This window comes from Phodopus roborovskii, unplaced genomic scaffold (genome assembly GCF_943737965.1).
Source record: "Phodopus roborovskii unplaced genomic scaffold, PHOROB, whole genome shotgun sequence".
NCBI classification, from domain to species: Eukaryota; Metazoa; Chordata; class Mammalia; order Rodentia; family Cricetidae; genus Phodopus; species Phodopus roborovskii.
In genome coordinates, this window is record NW_026126517.1 from 10605462 (window position 1) to 10626805 (window position 21344).

The window sequence follows — 21344 nt, forward strand, 5'->3', positions numbered from 1 at the left end:
TGAGATCAATAAAAGGAGACCACATGAGCCCAGGAGTTTGAGACTAGCCTGGGTAATTTAGCAAGACCCCCATATCAAGAGGGGAAAAGTCAAAGAAGCAGTGTTTGTAATTTACTCTGAAATGAGTGAGGTGAAAAGAGAAAAGAAAGGAAAGATGAGATGGTGCGGTGGGAAAAGCTCTTGAAAACCAAAGACTGGAGTGTGGATTCCCAAAACCCCACAAAAGCCAGGCGTAGGTGGTGGCAGTCTGCAGACTTAGCACATGGAAGGTAGAGACGGGAGTCCCAGGGCAAGCTGGCGCATGAGCGATGTGTTCAGTGAGAGACCTTGCAATAAATAAAGTGGGAAGGGATTAAGGAAGACAGTGTCAACATTGGACCTCTACACTTGTGTGCGTACAAATGTACCCAGACATATGCAAACATGCAGTGGTGGTTTGAATGAGAAAGTCCCACATAGACTCCTATATTTAAACACTTGATCCTCAGTTGGTACAATTATTAGAGAAGTTTGGGATGCTATTTGGGGGAGGGGGAGTTAGGACTTGAAGTCTTGTTGGAAACGCTGTGTCACTAGAAGCAGGCTTTGAGGGTTTCAAGACATGATCCATTTTGCCACTTCCAGTTGCTCTCTCTGCTTTGTGCTTATGGTTCAAGAAGTGAGCTCTTGGCATCCTGCTCCAGCCACAATGCCTCTCTGCTCCTTCTTCCTTGCCATTATGGATTCTAATCTTCTAGAACCGCAATTTCTGGAACTGAAAACCCAAATAAACCCTTTTTCTGTAAGTTGCCTTGGTCTTGGTGTTTTTTCACAGCAACAGAAAAGTTGCTACATACTAATATATAATGTGCATATACCACACCCAAGGAAAAGGAAATAAGATGGTAAATAATGTTATTTGAAGAATCTCAATGAAGATTTTTGACACATTTATTTCTCTATAAAGTAGCCCATGCGTAGGTAGGGGTAGGGCAAGGGTGAGGAAGGCAGGAACAGGCTATTTACAGGTGCTGTGCAGTTTGTACATGGCAGCTCCAGAGTTCAAGTTATGTACCAGCAGGGAAATTATGGTATCTTTCATTGAGCTTTATTTTGGTTTAGAGACTGGAGGGTGTGTGGTCTGGGAACATGCTTCTCAGCATATTTCTATGACTAACAGCAAACACTGGTGGATGCTGGCCAGCAATCTTTTCTGTCTGACTGCTACCTCCCCCTGTCTACATATGCTACTTTAGTGGGAGTGGTTAGAAGTAGACTAGGCCTGATGAGTCTCATGTGATATTGTAGATGCCAGTGTTTTATAATTCTCATCAAAAGGGGAGATTGGTACCTTAAAAAGAGTCCATCTTATTGGGCTATAGAGATGGATTCGTGGTTAAGATCAGTTGCTTCTCTTGTAGAAAACCTGGTTCACTTCCTAGAACCTGCATGGTGGCTCATAACTATCTGTAACTGCAGTTTTAGGGAATGTGGTGGCCTCTGTTGGCCTTCTCAGGCACCAGGCACTCATGTAGTAGACATACATACAGGCAAAACAGCCATATACATAAATAAGTAAACCTTTTAAAAATAAGTTTTTAAGGAGTCTTAACTTAGAAAGTAGATGAGGTTTCAAAATATAGTGTTTTGCATGTTGATGTTTGGAAAGGCTTTGACTTGCCCACTATTCACTCCTGTAACTGATAGGATGGAAGACAAGATTTGTATGCATTCACTAAATTATGACCTGTACAATTCAGTTTCTTTCATCAGTTGCTCACCCTTGTTTTGCTGCTTTTATTCTTCTGCTCTTCATCTTGAGTATCAGTGGGAGTGGTATAGGAGGTCATGTCTACCATAAAAATCTTGGGCTATACAGCAATCAGATTGGAGCATAAACCCATCATTTATTTGCAGCTAATATATGGAAAAACTTTTTTCTCAAGAGAATTAAATTTGTCTTCAATATTTTTCATGAGGGTTACATTTTATATACAGTGCATGTGTATTAAACACATACATCTAATGATTGTTCAAAATATAGTAGGTATGTAAAACATTACATTATTGCCACAAATAACATTTTATTTTTACCCCTTTGCCTAAGTGTGCTGCCTTTTAATAAGACTTTTTCCCCTCTATAAGTTGAAACTAATTTATTAAAATATAGCCATCCACTTAAAACTTTCCTATCTTTCCTCAGGCATGCTGCAGAGACCTTCCTATCCTCCATGAACACATGTGTACAGGACGTACAAGACAAATGAGTGTTCTCTATCCTGTCCTGCTGCTGTAGGTGGCTCAGACTTGGAGCTATTCAACAAGGACAAGATGGATTCCAAAGATGAAAGCTCCCACGTGTGGCCGACATCTGCGGACCATGAACAGAATACTGCACAGGTGAAGGATGGATGCTAACAGCTAAAAAATATATCAGTGTCTCTATCTCTGTAGTAAGAGTGCTTGGGAGGGAGCCCAAGTGAGAGTTTGCTCTGAGGAGCTGGAATGCATCAGCACTTTGCTTCACTGACAGGTCAAATGTGAGGTGGAAGAGCTCATCAGCACCATGGCTTCACCTCTGCACCTTACTGGTGGAAGCTGTTTAACTATCCTCCTTTATGTGCTATTGATCCCAGAAACCTCAAACCACTGCTGACTTCTTTTACATTAACCAGTGTAGGGTTTCAGTTTTCCGTGAGTAATGACACCTCAGGTGTGTTTATAAAGTGAATTTCCTATCATTCCTTTTAAGACAGGGTCTTGTCTGTTCTGGAACTTTCTATATGGTCTAGACTGGCCTCGAACATAAGGTTTTGATCCAATTTTTCACTAAATTGTATAACCCTGGTACCATTGTCAAAATTAGTTAACCTTGTAATATTTAAATGTGCAAATATTTCTTAATTTAGGCAATATAATCAATGCTGTAATAATTAGTAATGGTTATATAATAAGATTTAAATGTTGAAGTCTGAAATCCAGAGAAAAGTGGTTCTAGAGACATTCTCAGTGGAGTGATTGGAACACGACTTTTCTCTTTGATGACTACTTTCACGAACTCACATGCTGCATTTATCCAAAAGGAAGAAAAAGGTGATGCATGGCAGCACATGCCCACTGGGTAGGCAGAGGCAGTTGATCTCTGTGAGTTTAAGGACAGTATGGTTGACTGAGTGAGTTTGGAGCCAGTCAGAGGTGCCTTAAAAGAAAAGAAAAGGAAAGAAAAAAGAGCAAAACAAAAGGAATTGTTTTTGTGAAGTCCTTTGTTGACCAGGATCCCTACCTGCAGGGGAGCTGAGGTCAGGGTATCCCACTGTACCCGTCTTTCCAGTCATTTTTGCTCCTAAGTTCTGCAGATTCTCATTTATAGACTTTCCATGATGAAAGCCAATTGGAAAAGCTTAGCTTTATCCTTTTTTGAGGAAAATGTCTGACCCCCATTTTAAAGCTTTGGCATGAATAAGAAAACTGAAAATTATGAGATTATAAATCTGAAGTCACAGGATTGCCTTACAACAATGAAAGCTGTGCAGATATGCTGTGAACCTAATTTCCCCCGTGTGTGTGCTTTATCTTCAGGCGTAAATTGAATGTATATAGAAGACAGAAATAATCACTTAGCAGGAAATCTGTTGTGTTCCTGTGGTGCTCAGTTACTCTTGGCCTCTGGCATTCTTTCTGGGCATTAAGTTAGTTTATGTGTCATCTATGAAATCTCTTATTTCCCACTGGAGAAAACTGCCATAGACACATTAGGACCAGTGGCAAATCATGAAAGGAGCAAGGATGCCCACCCAGCAACATCAACACATCAGTTACATCTCCCCCAGATGAGTGCTTTGGTTATCCACCTGCAGACTTCCCATATCAGGCAGGCATTAGGCACATGCCATGCTGGCGCCTCACAGAGTCAATCTTCTATTGCTGACCGCTTACAGAGGATATTTTATTTTATTATTATTATTATTACTATTATTACTTTTTTTGTTTGTTTGTTTGTTTTCTGAGATAGGGTTTCTCTGTATTGCTTTGGAGCCTGTCCTGGAATTCGCTCTGTAGTCCAGGCTGGCCTTGAACTCTGCCTCCGGAGTGCTAGGATTAAAGGCATCATGCCTGGCTCAGAGAGGATTTTATACAACTCAGTTTTGCTTTTGATTCTTAGGTATTAGGATACAGAAGATTATCCCCCTTGGGACAGCTGAGCTACTTGACCAGAACCATTTAACAGTATTTCGTTAGGGGTTTCAGCTTCTTTACTTGGCTAACAGGGAAGACTTGCATCCCACCCACTGTGTGTGTATGCCCTTCACATATGAAATAACGTGTAGGAGTAAAAGTGACCTTATTTTTATATGTCCGCTGAAAAGTACTACCCATTATAAAATAGGATTTTTATGATGTGTTGAAAGCAATTGCTTTTAGGCCTACATCACAGAGCAATATGTGTTTTGTATTTTGGCAGGGGTGTCATTCAGGAATCTGCAGTTGCTTTTCCAGGATCAATTAATTGCCCCCTCATGAGTCACCAGAAGTTATCTATTTGCATTGGGTTTTTAAGGCAAAAGAGTCTGCTCTCTAATGTTAAGCAATAAATTTCTGACAAGGTCCTTGCATCTTGCCTTCTGGACTCTAGCTTAGCACGGATGAAGACACATCAGTCTTACTTTTTCTTGCATTAGGGATATTTGTGCTCAGTTGTGCTTGGTTGACCACAGGCCTTTGTGAATTTGATTTTGCTTTATAAGGATAGATGCTACATACATGCCTGCTTTTCCCTCCAGGTGCACTTTGTTCCGGATGCTGGAACCGTGGCTCAGATTGTATACACTGATGACCAAGTCCGTCCACCCCAGCAGGTGGTATACACAGCAGATGGTGCCTCCTACACATCAGTGGATGGTCCAGAGCACACACTGGTGTACATCCACCCGGTGGAAGCTGCACAGGCATGTGAAGGATCTCTTTTTGACTTGTTTATTAATTAATATACTGATAACTTATGTTTGCTATGGGTCAGTTGTTATCCTAAATGTTTTGATTCAGTAAACATTCAGATAAGAGTTGTGCTGTCAAGGAGCGTATTACTAACTGGGCAATAAAAGAGATGATGTGTTTATTTAAATGGAGTGCAAAAATGAATTAGAGTCCCAGTCTCATGTCAGGGTTTCTTTCCAGTGACCAGTGAGGTGGTTGTGAATTTGTTACCTTTCCTAAGTGTCCGGAACTAAGTGTTTGGTTCTGTATACTACACAGCGTATAGCTAAATCACAGTTGGCTCAATGAAAGTATACAGATTATTTAGTTAAACGTGTAAGCAAAGGATCCTACCAGCTTGTACTGTTGTTTGTTAGTAACTTACTGGTTTATAGAACTGTACCAGAAGCCAAGGCATATACCCACAAAAGCTTTACCATATAGCCTTTGTTTTTTGCCACTGACTTGGAGTTTCTAAAAGAGTGACACAGATATTCCACAATTATTGTTGACACTTTAAAATGTTCAAAATGTTTAATATGTATTACATACATATGTGTTACTTACAGTACATATGCACAGGTCTCACTACCATACTCATACATACTAATAAAGGCTGAGGACATAGTAAGATTGCAATACATTGTACTACTATTATTTCTTCATTTGAGTTTGCATTTTAACCCAGGCCTTTCTGTGTGCTAAGTGCATGATCTACCAGTGGCCTGTAGTGTCAATATTTGTTTATTTACTTACTTACTTGCTTTTTGAGACAGGATTTTCCTACATACCCTTGGCTTTCCTGGAACTCACTATTATGTAGTTCAGACTGGCCTTGAACTCACAGAGATCTGCCTGCTTCTGCCTCCCAAGTGCTGGGATTTTTTAAGAAGTGTATTTTTATAGTAGGACCCTTGTCATAATGTTGTCTTTGTATAATATTTCATCAAGAATATTTCGTTTCTAGAAATGAAATTGTCCAATGCTCACATGGTCCTTTTGGAATGCTTTGGCTTAGTATTTGTTCTCTGACTGCATTAAATTACAGCCAAGACTGGGGGTGGTGGTGCATGCTATTAATCCAAGCAGAGGTCGGGGCAGCCAGATCTCTGTGAGTTGGAGGCCATCCTGGTCTACAGAGAGAGTTCCAGGACAGCTAGGGCTATACAGAGAAAACCTTGTCTTGAAAAACACAGCAAAATAAAGTACTACCAAAGAGTGTATGTAAAGGATGGCATGTATTTAACTGCTAGTTTATTATAAAGTTACCAGGTGTCTGAATTTTGATAATTTTTTTAAATGTCAAAGGGAAGAAATAGCAACTTCTTGTAACTATCCTTCATGTTCCTCTGGAATTCAGATTTAACTAGTTTTGTTTATGCTTTGTTTTTGTTTTTTGAGACAGAGTTTTGTATGTGTAGCCCAGTTTTTATGTTAGTCCCATAGGCTTACAAAAGTCTTGGGCAAATTAAAGTCTTTCAAAAGATTTAGCAAAGATTATTTGTCTTGATTAGAGATATTAATCATATCTTAGCTGTAAAAGTATGGACATTTTTTTCCTCTAGTTATGTGTTTATAATGATTAAGTTTCTTTATTACCATTATTATACCTGATAGCTTTATTAAAAAAAAAAAAAAAGAATACTTGGCAAGGCCATGGTGGTACATGCCTGCATGCCTTTAATCTCAGCACTTGGTAGGCAGAGGCAGGAGGATCTCTGTGATTTTGAGGCTAACCTGGTCTACGATATAAGTTCCAGGGCAGTCAGGGCTACACAAAGAATCACTGTTTGGGAAATAAAACAAAACAAAACAAAACAAACAAAAAAAAAAAAAAAACAAAAAACAAAAGCCTTGTGTACTATAAATTCAATTTATGTTCTTTCTACTTTTCTGATGACAGACGTGTTCATATTGTAAAGGCTTAATAACCTGTGTTTCTGGTACACCTCTGTGTGTTCCTACCTCTGAACTCATTTTTACTGACTCACAGATCTCTTTTGTGAGTAGAGTTCAGTGTGAATGGTGTATTCTGTTCATGGCATGTCTTTATGTTTACATGTCATGTCTTTTTAATTAGCTGTGACATTCAACCTCAGAGAGGCTTTACTTGAGAGCAGAATAGTAAAGTATGTTAGCCTATTGGGGTGGCTACTTATTCAATCTCTGAGCCCTTTTGAACGAAAGACTCCAGGAAAGTACAAGGATACTGTCTTTATCTCCTGCATTAATGAAGGATTACTAGTTATGATTCAAGATAGCTCTCCTTAGAGTTGGTGCTGACCAGAGTAATTTTCTTCTGTAGGTGAGCAGTCTAAAGATATACTGATATATTTGTTTGTTTTTCTCTAGACTCTGTTTACAGATCCAGCTCAGGTAGCTTATGTCCAACAGGATGCTACAGCTCAACAGGTAATAAAAAACCCTTTGTGCTATTTGGGACTAACATAGAACATAGAAGCTGTTGTGTTCTTGTAGTATCCTTCTTCCCTTATGCCATCTCTGAATGTTTTTTTTTTTTTTAATGTACATTTTCATTCTCTAACTTCTGTAATGGAAACAAAACAAAACAAAACATAATGCTAACTCACTGTCAGTATATTGGAATAGATTGCTAGTAGGAAGTGTTGGTTAGCGAAGTTGTAATAAGTAAGCATGTACTATTGGGAAGATGACTCAGGAGAATTGGCTGAATCCACTCAACCAGCCTGAACAAAATAGTGAGTCTTTATATTAGACAAACAAATGGGGTATTTATTCACATGAGTGTTAAAAGTGTCTTTTTTTGGTGGGGAGGGGGGCGTGGTATCACTATAATAACAACACTTAGGAGACAGAGACTAGAGAGTCACAGGTTCTAAGCCAGATTGAGCTACATAACTAGGCTCTGTCTCAGGAGAGAGGTTAGAATAGAGAGACAGATAGAGACAGAGACAGACACACCATTATATTTCTGAAAGTTGGCAAGCCTGTCACCATGGACACGCTTGGGAAGTTCTTCATCAATTACTCGAAAGAGAAATTTCTTTTCCAGACAATAAACCCAGCCATTTTCATCCCCTAATGAAATATGGTTTTGAGTGGTTGCTGTCAATAGTAGCCTGAAAAAACCGATGAGGAGAATTTTGATGGGCAAACAAGATGGTAGCAAGTACCTCGGCTTTCCTATGACGGAAGAGAAATGACTGTTCATTATATTTGCCTCTTAGTGCTATATACTTTCTGTTGTGTGATATTGTGTGAAGTGTTCATCCTGGAAAATCAAACCTGAATATGACCAAGTCCATAGAGTGTTCCACAGCTGACAGGATGTGTGGTAGGCAAACTGAACAAATCAAAAGACATAAAAGACTTACCGGTAAAGTCTAGACTATGGACTTCAGGAGAAATGACCTGGGGTTTTTATTTTGTTTGTTTTTTGCTTATTTTGTTTTTGAGGTGATCTTAGATAGTCTAAGCTGCTGGGCTCGAACTCACTATGGAGCCAAAGATGATTTTGAACTTCTGATCTTCTTGCCTTCTCTTCCTGTATTGTGGATTACAGCCATGTGCCATCACACTAAGTATATGTGCCCTGATCAGGCCCAGGGCTTCTGTGCATGCTGTGCACACATTGTATCAGTGGAGTTACATCCCAGCCAGATAACCTGTTTTAGTTTGTGTAAAGATCCTACCACTGAGCTATATCCCCGACATGAAGAGGAGGGGGGAACTAATGGGCTTGGATGTATCAGTGCAGTAAATGCTATATATGCTTTTCCTTGGAGCCTGATTGGATAAAACCAAGATTGAGAAAAGAGAAAGACAGGGCTGCAGAGATGGCTCAGAGGTTAAGAGCACTGGCTGCTCTTCCAGAGGTCCTGAGTTCAATTCCCAGCAACCATATGGCAGCTCACAGTCACCTGTGTATAGTGGGATCTGATGTCCTCTTCTGTTGTGCAGTTGTACATGCAGATAGAGTACTATTTAAGGATGACGGCCTGCATATAATGTGTAGATTTTTTTTTTTCACAGTAATCTAGTGAGAGGTAATGAGGGTGGGAGATTGGTTGGTGTTTTGAGTCTAAATGGCAAGTATGTGAAGTTTGTTGCACTGTTCTGTTTAATGCATTTGAGATTTGTTCTTATGAACATGAAAACAGTGTTTGTTTGGCATGGCCTTTTAGTTGTGTGGCAAAGCTGGCCTCAAATAATGATACTCTCCTGCCTCAGTGTCTCATTGTCTAGGATTACAGGCGTGCACCACCATGCCTTGTTTAAAAACACTGTTTTGATAATTCTTTGTAAATTGCCTCTGGGATATTGAAGAAATTTATATTCCTGCCAACTATATGAAAATGTCCATTTTCAACACTCTACCACTGGTATATTTGCATTCTCTTCAAATTTTGCCAATCTGATATGGCAAATTGTATTTTGTTGTTTTACTATTGAGGTATGTTTTAATTGATAGGTTTGTTTCCATTTGCACCTCAAAGGGCCCTTCATCTTCTCCAATCTCCAGAAACGATCTGGTTCTTTGATGTTTTCTAGGACAGGAAAGTTGTACTTAGATAGCGCTGTGAGCCCTGGCATTATATGTTAGTGTGACTGTAGTTGTTGGCTTAGAGCCTTGCTTGAGTTTGTTCTTTGTCTTCTTCTTCATTCTGGGATCAAGTTCTGAGCCTTGTACACGTGGAACACACACTCTAGCACATCCCCACCTCTGTCTGTTTCTGTCTCTGTCTTTTTCTCTCTGCCTTAGCTGAAAGGTTTCTTTCTTGTCCTTAGTGATGGGGAGATCTGTTTGAAGCCCTTTTTATGTGTTCATTCTTTTGTCGGTGTGCAGCTATGGGAGCGCCCAGTCCTCTTTAGTCCCAAAAGTGAGCATGTATGACTCCCCACATACCGAGGAGGAAACACGCTTTCCTGATAATTGGGCTCAGTAGGAGCCACAAAGCATCCTGTCATTCTCAGTGCTGTCCAGTGTCATTTCCTGTTCTACTTCTCAGATGAATTGTGTCCTGAAATGCATTGTGTAGATTTGGAATTGATCACAAGGTTCCACTAAGTGGGAAAAAAGTGTACAGTTTAGCCAATTCTTTTTTCTTTCACTGTGTTTCATTGTGCAGTGGTGACATGTGCAGGGCTAACAGCTTCGTTTCCGGTTCTTTGCCTCTGTGTAAGCAGGCACACTCTGGTCACTTATTCACTGCCTGGCTGTTATTGGAGCATGCATATGTTAGCGTGTTGCCTAGGATTCAAGGAAGGGTGAGGTAGGGGGTGTTTATCTCCTCTGCTGCCTTCCTTGAATAGACTAAATTCCACAGGGGCTGTTGTGACATAGTGGAAAAACTAAGTAGTGGCAGAACTTGAATTTCATGTCTGCAGCTTAGGGGCTGATACATACCTCATCTTAGTGTAACTTAGATGCATGCCTAGTGCTCAGTAAATGCCAGGTGACTTTGAATTTCTAATTTGCAGAGCATCCCACTGTGTGTTCAGGTCTGTGCTATCTACAAATAGACCGTTCTTACTGAGAAATGCTCTTTGATGCTTCTGTTGCGTTTTCCACAGTAGTGCCTCAGGTATTTGGGGTTCATGTCTGCTCCAGCACCAGTCCTCAAGCTAATGCAGAAACATGGGAGAGGGAACGGTTTTCCTGCCAGCACTCTCAACAGTGTCAAGAAGCCAGCAGCAACTTTGCTGAACCAGAGTTCTTGCAACTACATCTATTGAGAAAACTTACCGCTGTAGCTTTAGAATAACTCTGAGTTGTCAAGTGTATCTTTTTGGTGGACTCTGCAGAGAGATGAAGAATTTGCAAGGAGCAGAGGGTTATGTGTTCTGTGGTTTGATGTGTGATGATATTAATCACTAATGCCAGCAACAAGTTTGAGAGGCCTACAGTAGAGAGAGTGCAGTGTAGTAAATGTGCCAGGCGATGAGTGGGGATGCAGTTGCTTCCATGCAGGTGCAAGTACCTGTCATTCCAGGTATTTGGGAGGTGTTGACAAGAATCAAGAGTCAGCCGGGTGGTGGTGCCACACGCCTGTAATCCCAGCACTGGGGAGGCAGAGGCAGATGGATCTGTGAGTTCAAATTCAGCTTGGTCTGCAGAGTGAGTTCCAGGGCAGGCTCCAAAGCTACAGAAAAAACCTGAATCGAGAAGAAACAACAAAAAAGAATTGTGAATTTGAGGTCATTCTGAGCTATATAGAGTCTCTTTGGTTTCTTATACAGGGTGTCTGTATGTATCCCTGGCTGTCCTGGAACTTACTATATAGACTAGGCTGGCCTTGAACTCATAGAGATCTGCCTGCCTCTGCCTCCTGAGTACTAGAATTAAAGACACCATGCTTGGCTGCATGGGACTCTTAAAAAAAAGATAGTTGCCAGATGTGGTGGCATATGCTTATAATTCCAGGTTTTAGGAGGCAGTGGCAAGAAGTTCACAACTTGAAGGTCAGTCTGAACTACATAGCAAGACTGACTTTGAAAAAAAATCTAATCTTGAAAGACGAAGCAGAACAATAATAAATCTAGGGCTTGGGAACATAACTCAGTAGGTAGTGCTTGCCTAGCATGAATAAGGTCCTGTACTGAAACACAGCAACAATAAAAAGAAGAAATATATGACAAGTTCTTGTCATTACCAGGTACTTTCTAAGTACCAAACATTTCACTGCTGTCTTTATGTACAGGTTTATAGATTGCCTCTCTTTATCTGTATGTATGTGGTTCATATATGCATACATATGTATTCATGTGTTAATATGTGAGTACACGTGTGTGGAGGCCAGAGGTCAGTATTAGGTGTCCTTCTCATTTGCTTTCCTCCATGATATGGTATGTGTGGGGGGGTGAGGGGGAGAGAAGATATTGTGGAATCTGGGGGTTGAACTCAGGTTACCAGGCTTGCAAAGAAGCTCTTTAAGCCTCTGAGCCATCTCACTGCCCTGCCCTAGGCTGGTTAGCCAGTGAGCTCTGGGGCTCTTCCAGATTCCGTGCCTCCTCCCCGAACACTGAGGTTACAGGTGCATGCTGCTGCACCTAGCCTTCTAAAAAGATTTATTTACTTATAAATAAATTCCAACCACAGTTCTCCCTTCCACACCTCTTCCCACCTCCCCCAGACTTTTTATTTTTATTTTATGTGTATGGGTGGTTTTCCTGAATGTATGGATGTGAACTATGTGCTTATGTGTCTACAGAGGCCAGAAGAGGGTGTAGGATGCCCTGGAACTAGAGTTACAGATAGTACAGATGGTTGTCAGCTGTCATCTGTGATCTGGGAAATGAACCAGGGGCCTCTGAAAGAGCAGCAAGTGCTCTTAATCACTGAGCTGGGAATCCCAACTCAAGTCCTCACACTTAAACTGTAAGCATTTTACTGACTGAGCCATCTCTTCCAGGCCCTGTTTCACTTAAGCTTTATAAGAATCAATGTAGTTTGATTCGTGTGTTCACTCCCTAAATTAAGAAGCTGAGGTCAGAAAAGTTGAGTAACTTGCTAAGTAGTGAGGTCAGGACTTCACTCTCTGACTCTAGAGCCCTGTTCAACTCTCTCAGGAGTGGCTAGACCGGCACAATGGACTCTCATAAAAAATGCCTAATCATGGTGGTGGCGAATGCCTTTAACCCCTCCAATTGGGAGGCAGAGCCAGTTGGGTTCTTGATTTTGAGGCCAGCCTGGGCTACAGAGTGAATTCCAGTATAGCCAGGTCTACACTGAGAAATTTTGTTTCTATCTCTGCTACCCCCACCTCCAAAAAATGCCTAATTATGGACAAAGTAGGTGGTGTATGGTAAGACTGTGAGGGATCGCAAAGGCATGAGGTGTCAGAATGGAGAATCTACAAAATAAAAGTCGTTAAAGGAAACTGGGCATGATAGCCCAAGCCTGTAATCCTATCACATAGGAAGTAGAGGCAGGAGGATCAGAAATTCAAGGTCATCTTGGCTACATAAACTAGTTCAAGGTCAGTCTGATCTAATTGAGATCCTGAATCAGCAAACAAACAAAAACAACCCAAAAACAGAGTAATAAAATGAAAATCTCTGGAGATGAATGCAAAATCCTAATGTAAGTAATCATCAGCTATTTAAGCTAGGAGGAAGATGAGTAGAAAATGATTCAGCATCTAGAAATCCAAATTCAGTTTACAGCAGAAAGGTGGCAGTTATATGCTAAGTGTGGTCAGATGCTACATTCATAAATATAAGTAATTCACTAGGGAATAAACAGGCAAGATGATCAGCTGGAAGTCTGGCTGTATGAAAGGTGATGGGATAAATTAGGAATTGAGTCCTAGCATGTTTATATCATGTGAAAGGTCCCAAGAGAAAGGCCTAGCTCCAGACAGAAGATGTGTACTGGAGATGTCATTAAGCTGTTCCCAAGTGTTCTGGCTGCCTGGGGAGGAAATGAGGCCCAGAGCTATTATAGACGTAGACTGTTGCAGTAGATGTTCAGAGTGTAGGAGGGTTGGGGCACCAGATGTGTCCTGTTGGTGAACTAGAACATGGTGCTTTTAGAAGGCAGATGAGGGAATGTCATCCTAGCAGAGGAAAGCAGGATATGGGAAGATAAAGAAAAATGGAGAGGGACCATATAAATGGTTAAATGACTAAGAAGGACATGGGTTGAATATGGTCAAGTAGTTTATAACACTTTAACATTCAATTTGTAGGGTGCCATTTATTCTGTGTACTTGTGTTGAGCAAGTTAATCCTGTTTTTTGCTCAAGTGTTTGTTTATTTGCAACACTAACTGGAGGACAAGGAAACAAACATTCATCTCTTCTATTCTTTCCAAAACACTTAAGCTTCTCAGAGTGTTTCAAAGGAGAGTTATCAGCTACAAAGTTGTACCAGCTTGTTATAACCTGTATTTAGTTTTAAAAGTAAAGTGGGGATGTAGCTTAGTGGTAGAGCATTTGCCTAGTAAGGTGAAAACGCTGGGCTCCCTTCTTAGCATTGAAGACAAGACAAAACAAAACAAAACACTAAGGTGAAATGGGTAGGGAGGATTACTTGAGTCTAGGAGTTTGGAGAGCTTGCCTGGGCAACATAGTAATTCTTTCTCTAAAAAATAACAAGCAGGGCTTGGGAGATGGCTCAGTAGGAAAAGTGCTTGTTGTTTAAGAATGAAACCTCAGTTTGGGTTCTTAGAACCCATATAAAAATGGGAATGGTAGTGTGTGCCTATCACCCCAGCACTACAGCGTCAGAGACAAGTAGATACCAGGGCCTTGTTGGCCAGCCAGTGTGGCTAAATTAATGAGCTCCAAGTTCTGTAATAGATCCTGCCTCAAAAATTAAATGGGGCTAGAGAGATGGCTCAGTAATTAAGAATATATACTACTCTGGTAGAGGATCAAAGTTCAAATACTAGCACCCACATCATGTGATTTATAACTTCCTATAACTCCAGCTCCCTGGGGAATACAGCATCTCTGGCCTCTGCATTAATGTACATATACACAATTTTTTAAAAAGATAGAGAATGATTAAAAAAAGAAAACAACAACAACAACATAAAAACAACCCTCTGGGCAGTTATGGCACATGCCTTTAATCTCAGGATTCAGGAATTTGAGGCCAACCTGAAATATAGAGCAAGTTTCATGACAGCCAAGGTAGTGACACAGTGAAACCCTGTCTCACAAACCAAACCAAACCAATGCAATATTTATATCTGACGCACACATATATGTGCATAAGCAGTGCACCCATTTGTGCACATATATATTCACACATTACACAAACACATAAGTTGCTAGAAAAGCAAAGTAATTGACGAACCCATACATTCCCTTCCCTGCATGGTAGTCACTTGTAAAAGGAAGGAGGGACCCTTGCCCCAGGTTTAATTCTTATATGAAGATTGAAGATCCCACACATATCTTCTGGAGGAGGCAATGGAAAGATGCTGTGTGTGCACTCGAGGTCTCAGGGGTGGGGGATAGGAAAGGTCCACTAAGCCAATGTGAAATGTCTTATATAAGCAAGGAAAGGAACTAGATTTGAACCTGTTAGATTCAAATTCAGACTGTGTGTGTCAAAAGAGACCAAGTCTTCTCAGTCTGTCTAGATATGAGAGAAGGTGAGGAGGGAGGGTGGAGCTTAAAAGATAAGGGTGTTAGACTTATGAAAGGATGTTGGACTTTTCCTTGCAAGTTACAGACCGAAGCCATTTTTTTCAGTCTTGCAAGAAACGAATGTGAACAATATATCCTGTCAAGAGTGTGTTTGTTGTGCACCTGGGTCCCGGTTGACTTAGAAGAGGTGATGCTTGCTTTGTCCCTTAAGCTTCTGACCAAGCCTCATTACCTGTGTATAACCAGGTGCTGCCTTCCATTGAGGGTGTGGATGGTTCTGACCCTCTGGCAACTCTGCAGAACCCAATTGCCAGACTAGATGCAAAAGAGGAAGAAGAAGAGGAAGAGGATGAGGATGAGGATACAGATGAAGAAGAGGAGGAGGATGCTGAAGATACCGATGTGGATGATTGGCAGCCTGACCCACCCCGGCCTTTTGACCCCCATGATCTGTGTAAGTGCGGGCCCTGAATCTCCCAGGAAGGTGTGTGTGAGTGTAGTCGTGTGCACAGCAATTGTCCATCCTGTACACTGTCACATCATCTCTCTTTGTCCTTCCAGCAGCCCTGGGAGAGAGGTCAGGACCATTGTTTTTGTTTTTTGTTTTCACTGATAAAAATCTGAAACCCAGAAGAGGTTAGGTGCCCATCCAGGGTCAGGTGAGTGTTCTCAGGCATCAGCAGCGATGATGCCCTCCACAGCCTTTATAGGCTGCCCTCTTTCTCAGGGTCATAACTTTGAGTGCCTTGGAGATGTGAACTCTAGCTCTGGGTGGCTGGCCCTACGCTGAGTTGTCCTTCTGTCCTGTCTGCTCAGGCTTCTGTGTTTAGCTACCAGCTCATTGTTTCTTTCTGTGGATTTTCATGCCCAAGTGGCAAAGACTGAGCTCATTCACTTGAGTGACCAAGGCTCTTTAGAGTTGGTGGCTTTGTACTCCCCTCACAGGCCTCCTCTGTGGGGTTGGTGAAACTTGTCTGTGTGGGGCCAGTTCTCAATCCCATGTAACAAAGAACTCCATTTCGTTTTTCTTTGAGTTTATCAGTTTTCAAGGCAACTCCTTAATCAAATGCACTGAAACCTACATTACCTTATAAATATTAATATAAAGTCACTCTCTATTACTTGGAAATTATTGTGAATACCTAAACCAGGTCACCACATAGCCAGAGGGAGTGGGGCATGATGAGTATGAACTCTGTTTGGCCTGGTTGCTCTGATTTGTGGCCCTGAGTATATCTTCTGGGCTCTTCTGGCAAAGAGAGTGCACTGCCTGGCTTGAGGCAGATGGAGAGAGAATCCAGCATGAGTTGAAAATGCATGTCCCTCCAGGGCTAGACTAATGATGCTGCCTGAGCAATAAAGGAGGGGATCCTAGTGATGCTCAATTTAGCATCCTCAGGCCTTGCAACTGGAAGTGGATAGCACTCTGTTTGCATTATACTGTCCTATGTTACAGCTGCTCAAATTCATTGGGAGGAAGTGGATTAAACAGTGTCATCAAGGTTGATCCCCCAACAACTTCATGAAAATAATTTTTTCTCATCAGATTTCTCAACATTTAACTAATAAGCTTTTCATTCTTTCTTATAATTGATTTTAAATTGTCTTCACTGTTTGAACCACTATCCAGCAGGGATATAAGTCATGACTTGCATATTACTCTTAGCAGGTAAGGGGATTAGCATGATTTTAGGGGGAAATTACAGCATTGTTACTGGGCCATGAAAGGTAATGCCTTACAGTGGAATGGCAGAACCCTTATAGGAGTTAACTGAAATTTGATCTAAAAATATTGATTTGGGATGTTTTTAAGGTCAATACTTTTATGATTAGCTCAAGAAGTTTTGAGGCATTTGCCTTTTCTTCAAGCTTTCTTTCTCTTACAGGGTGTGAAGAGTGTAACAATGCACATTCTTCTGTGTGCCCAAAGCATGGCCCCTTGCATCCGATCCCTAACCGGCCTGTGCTCACTCGGGCAAGAGCAAGTCTGCCTCTGGTCCTCTACATAGATAGGTTCCTTGGGGGAGTGTTCTCCAAAAGACGGATTCCGAAGCGCACTCAGTTTGGCCCTGTAGAGGGGCCTCTGGTCAGGGGGTCAGAGCTCAAAGATTGCTACATTCATCTCAAGGTAACTCAAGCTTTCTTCCACTTGACTTGTTCTGTTAAGACTTTCCAAGAGTGCTCATTTCTTTCCATTTCATACCAGCTCTTTGCTAGTAGTTTTCTTGTCATGCTTTAAGTTGCTTATATGGAAGCTTGCTCTTTGTCCTCAAGAAACTAGAGATGGTAATGGTGGGTGGCTTGTTGAAGCATTGTATAATCATTTGGAGGAACTATGAGTGATATGCTAGGCTTTCATCCTAAGACAAAGTACTGACCATGCAAACACAAGGACCAGAGTTCAGATCCTCAGCGCCCATATGACGGCTCATAACATCTAGAACTCTAGTACTAGGTGGTCTTGTGCCACCTTCCATGGCTTCCATGGGCACCAGACATGCATGCTGTATACAGGTACACATGTAGGTAAAACAGTCACATAATATAATAAACAATAATAACAAAAAAGCCTAGGATGTATGGTGACCCGCCTGTAGTTCTAGTGATCTGCAGGTGGAGCCAGGATCCTTCAAGCTGCTTAGTTAGACTGAATCAACAAACCCAGGGTCCACTGCCTTAGTGAATAAAATGAGCTATCAGGGAAGACACCCAATGTTACTCTCTGGCCTACATGTGTCTGCACACACATATGCCAACTGCACATACCTGATGGGTACTTTAAATAATGGAAATGTATTTCTCAAAGTCTGCCAGGCCAAGATTAAGGTGTTGGGAGGGCTGGTTTCTGCAGTATCTCTTCTTGACTGTCACCTTGATGTGTCCTCACAGGTTCTACCCCCTATGTTTGTGTTAATATTCCTTCTTATTGGATTACAGCCTTCCCTGATAATACCATGTTAACTTAATCGCCTCTTTAAAGGTCTTGATATAAATGTAGTCACATTCTGAGGAATCAGGGTTATTGGATTCCTGAATGAATTTTTTTTAGGGCTGGGAGTGGGGGGGGGGCATAAAATTAAGGTCTTAACAGAGGTGTAGTTTTCCTGGAACTCCCTCTAGACCAGGCTGGCCTTAAACTCACAGAGATCTACCTGCTTCTGCTGTCCAAGTACTGGGATTAAGGGTACATGCTACCATACCCAACTGTATAGTCTTTTCTAAACAAAATAACAGTAAGGGGCTGGATATGTAGCTTACTTGGTTCAGTGCTTGTCTACCCTGGAACCCCAGCATTCAAGAAGGAGAGACAGGAAGATTGGGAGTTCAAGGTCATTCTTGGTGACACACTGTGTTTGAGGCCAGCCTGGGCTACATGAGAATCTAGCCAAAAATGTTTTACTTTAGAGCTGGGTATGGTGGCACACACCCATAATCCCAATAGTTGTTAGGCTGAGGCAGGAGGATTGTGAATTCCAGGGTAGCCTGGGCTACATATCCAGACCCTGTGTCCAAAAGAAAGACTTTAACTAGAAGACGGGAAGTCTGGCTGTGTGTGTTCTGTGTGTGTTGGAACAGTTGCACCGAGACGCTTTTCCATCTTGGAGTGGGTCTGACCTGTGGCATTCTTTGTATTAAAGAGTAGTTCACAGGGAATGGCAGTGGTGGAGCACTGTTCAGTGGTTAAGAGCACTTGCTGCTTTTGTAGAAGACCAGGGTTTTTTCCCAGCACCTACATGGTAGCTCACTATCATCTATAACTACAGTTCCAGGGAATCTGCTGCTCCTTCTGACCTCTGTGGGCTACTGCATGCATGTGGGACACAGACGCACACTAGGCACACATGTAAAACAAAATAAAAATAATTCAGAAGAAAAGCATAGCTCATCAGGGCTGGAGGGATGGCTCAGCAGTTATGAATATGTATTGCTTTTCTGGAGGACTCCAATTCAGTTTACCCTCTCTTTGGTTACAGGTTTCTCTTGATAAAGGAGACAGAAAAGACAGGGATTTGCATGAAGACCTGTGGTTTGAGTTGTCTGATGAGACCCTTTGTAACTGGATGATGTTTGTACGCCCAGCTCAGAACCATCTAGAACAGAACCTGGTAGCTTACCAATATGGCCACCATGTATATTATACAACAATAAAGAACGTGGAACCCAAGCAAGAACTGAAGGTACGGCAGCCTGCTGTGATGAGGGCTCTTTCCTACAAAAGGATTCTTTCCTGATTATTCTGTTTTTATTGAGTGACTTCAGCTTTCTTTGTGCTTCCACAGTTACAAAATTTGGAATGCTCATGTCTCTCATACAAGTATATGCATAGAGCCCTTGACTGTCCTGCCATACATTTCAGATAATTTCTAAACTATAATATTTGTTGCAAATAAATGCTGTATACATAGTCATCATAGGACAGAATTTGTAGTAGGAAAATGACAAACTTCATAAAATAGTATAACAAGAGAGGCATAGTTAAGGAATTGTGAAACACAGATTCTACAAAATTTTGTTCTATCCCATCATGGTGGACACTGTGAAATATTTTCAAAGTAAGTATCACACTCTTGCTTCTGGAATATTTCTCCACATCACTACTATCTGCAAGTCTGAACACTGCACTTTCCCATTTGTTTGACTTTGTCCTGAAATGGGTTGTGCATGGAAATTAATGAAGTCTCTGATCAAACCACCGGGAACTTTCCGACAATTCTGCTTTGTGCCTTAGTGAGAGCCTGCAGATGCTCACCAACCTTGTGTTGCTTTGAAATTTCTATTCTTGACTTTATTCTTGAGGGAAATGACAGGTTTGGGGGCTTTGCTTGCATTGCTTAGCAATTGTTTACAAGTCAGTGAGCCCAGTAGGAGGTGAGAACTACTAAGGGACCAGGCTAGGTCTGTGCAGACTGGAGAAGCAGGCTGCTAGCACTGATTGCATCTCACATGCCAGGATGTGAGATACTTTCTGATTCCTCTTCTAACAACAGCAAAGTGCCCAGTTTGGGGATTTGTTTGTTTTTGGCTCCTCACCCCTCCCAAGACAGGATTTCTCTGTGTAGTCCTGGCACTCACTCTGAAGGCCAGATTGGCCTCAAAATTTTGTCCTACTGAAGTTCTCCTTATATAAATACCCTTCTATATTTAATGCCCATAAAGATTATGTATGATTAATCCATTTGGCAGTTAATACATATTGAACTTCTGGTGTGTTTCCTACATTTAAAAAATTAGGCTTTCTCTGTGTTTAACAGACTTGTATCTAGAGGGAGAGGTAAACAGAAAGATGTAAAACAAACAGTATCTAATAGAGGGAGTGTTAATTGTGTAAAGAGAGCAAGTAACATGGCAGGGACCAGTTTGCATGAGCTGCATTGGAAGGCTTGCTAAAAGGTGAGGGCTGAGGATCGCAGGATGGGAGGGACAACAATGCAATCCTAGAGTCAGGACAGCTCCAGGCTTGAAAGTACTGGACATGTTTAGGTAGCCAAGAGCAGGTCCTCTTGGCCTGGTAGTGACAAGGGCTAAGGTATGTAGCAATATGGCAAGGAGATTACAGAGTTATTAAACCTTTCAGGTATATCATAAAACGAGATGCCAAATGGAAACCTATACAACAAAATCCAGTTGTGTTTTAAGGAGACTACCATGGGGCTAGAGAGATGGCTCAGAGGTTAAGAACACTTGCTGTTCTTGTAAAGAACCCAGGCTCAATTTCCAGCAACCACATGATGGCTCACAACCACCTGTAACTCCAGTCCTAGGGTCTTTGATAGCCTTTTCAGGCAAAGCACACATGATATGAAGACAAAATGCTCATATACATAAAATAGAAGAAAGAAGGAGGAGGAGGACCCCTGTGGCTGAAATGGGCATTTCGAGGAAGAAGGAAGGCTAGTTAGCAGGTCAGGCCTGGCCTTGGCATCAAATGGTAGCTGGAACACTGAATAGAGAGTGTATCAAATCTGAGGACAGTTTTTACTAAAATATTACGAAGCAAATGGAAAAATAAAAGCTACATTAGGCTTTAAGTCTGAGTATCTGTTGGGAGGTAGGACATTTGAAATTGGAGACGGGAAGGGTTGGCAACAGTAGAGCACTTTGGGGGCACATACAAGTGGATGCATTCTCAGCACTACAAAAGTAAAACAACAGCAAAAACCATTCTTGCCTGAATATTAGGATAAAAGCTGAGTACACACTTGTAATCTTAGCTACTCAGCAGGCTAAGGCAGAAGGATTACAAGTTGGAGGCCAGTCTGAGCAACATAGTGAGATCTCTAAAAATAAAAATATAAAAGGGCCCGGGAT

General features: G+C 41.5%; 1 protein-coding gene across 2 annotated transcripts in view; it reads left to right on the forward strand.

Moving 5' to 3' along the window:
- The first annotated feature begins 2217 nt into the window (after window positions 1–2217).
- Window positions 2218–21344, forward strand: part of Prdm10 (PR/SET domain 10) — a 70265-nt gene continuing 51138 nt past the window's right edge. The window contains exons 1-6 of one of the 2 annotated variants that reach the window (XM_051197005.1): window positions 2218–2379; window positions 4761–4925; window positions 7306–7365; window positions 15282–15489; window positions 16922–17163; window positions 19010–19213. In XM_051197005.1, coding sequence (XP_051052962.1) covers window positions 2311–2379; window positions 4761–4925; window positions 7306–7365; window positions 15282–15489; window positions 16922–17163; window positions 19010–19213 — 948 coding nt within the window. In that variant the 5' untranslated portion in view covers window positions 2218–2310. Of the gene's footprint in view, window positions 2380–4760; window positions 4926–7305; window positions 7366–15281; window positions 15490–16921; window positions 17164–19009; window positions 19214–21344 lie in introns of those variants that run through there. The other variant, XM_051197004.1, reaches the window with a different exon arrangement.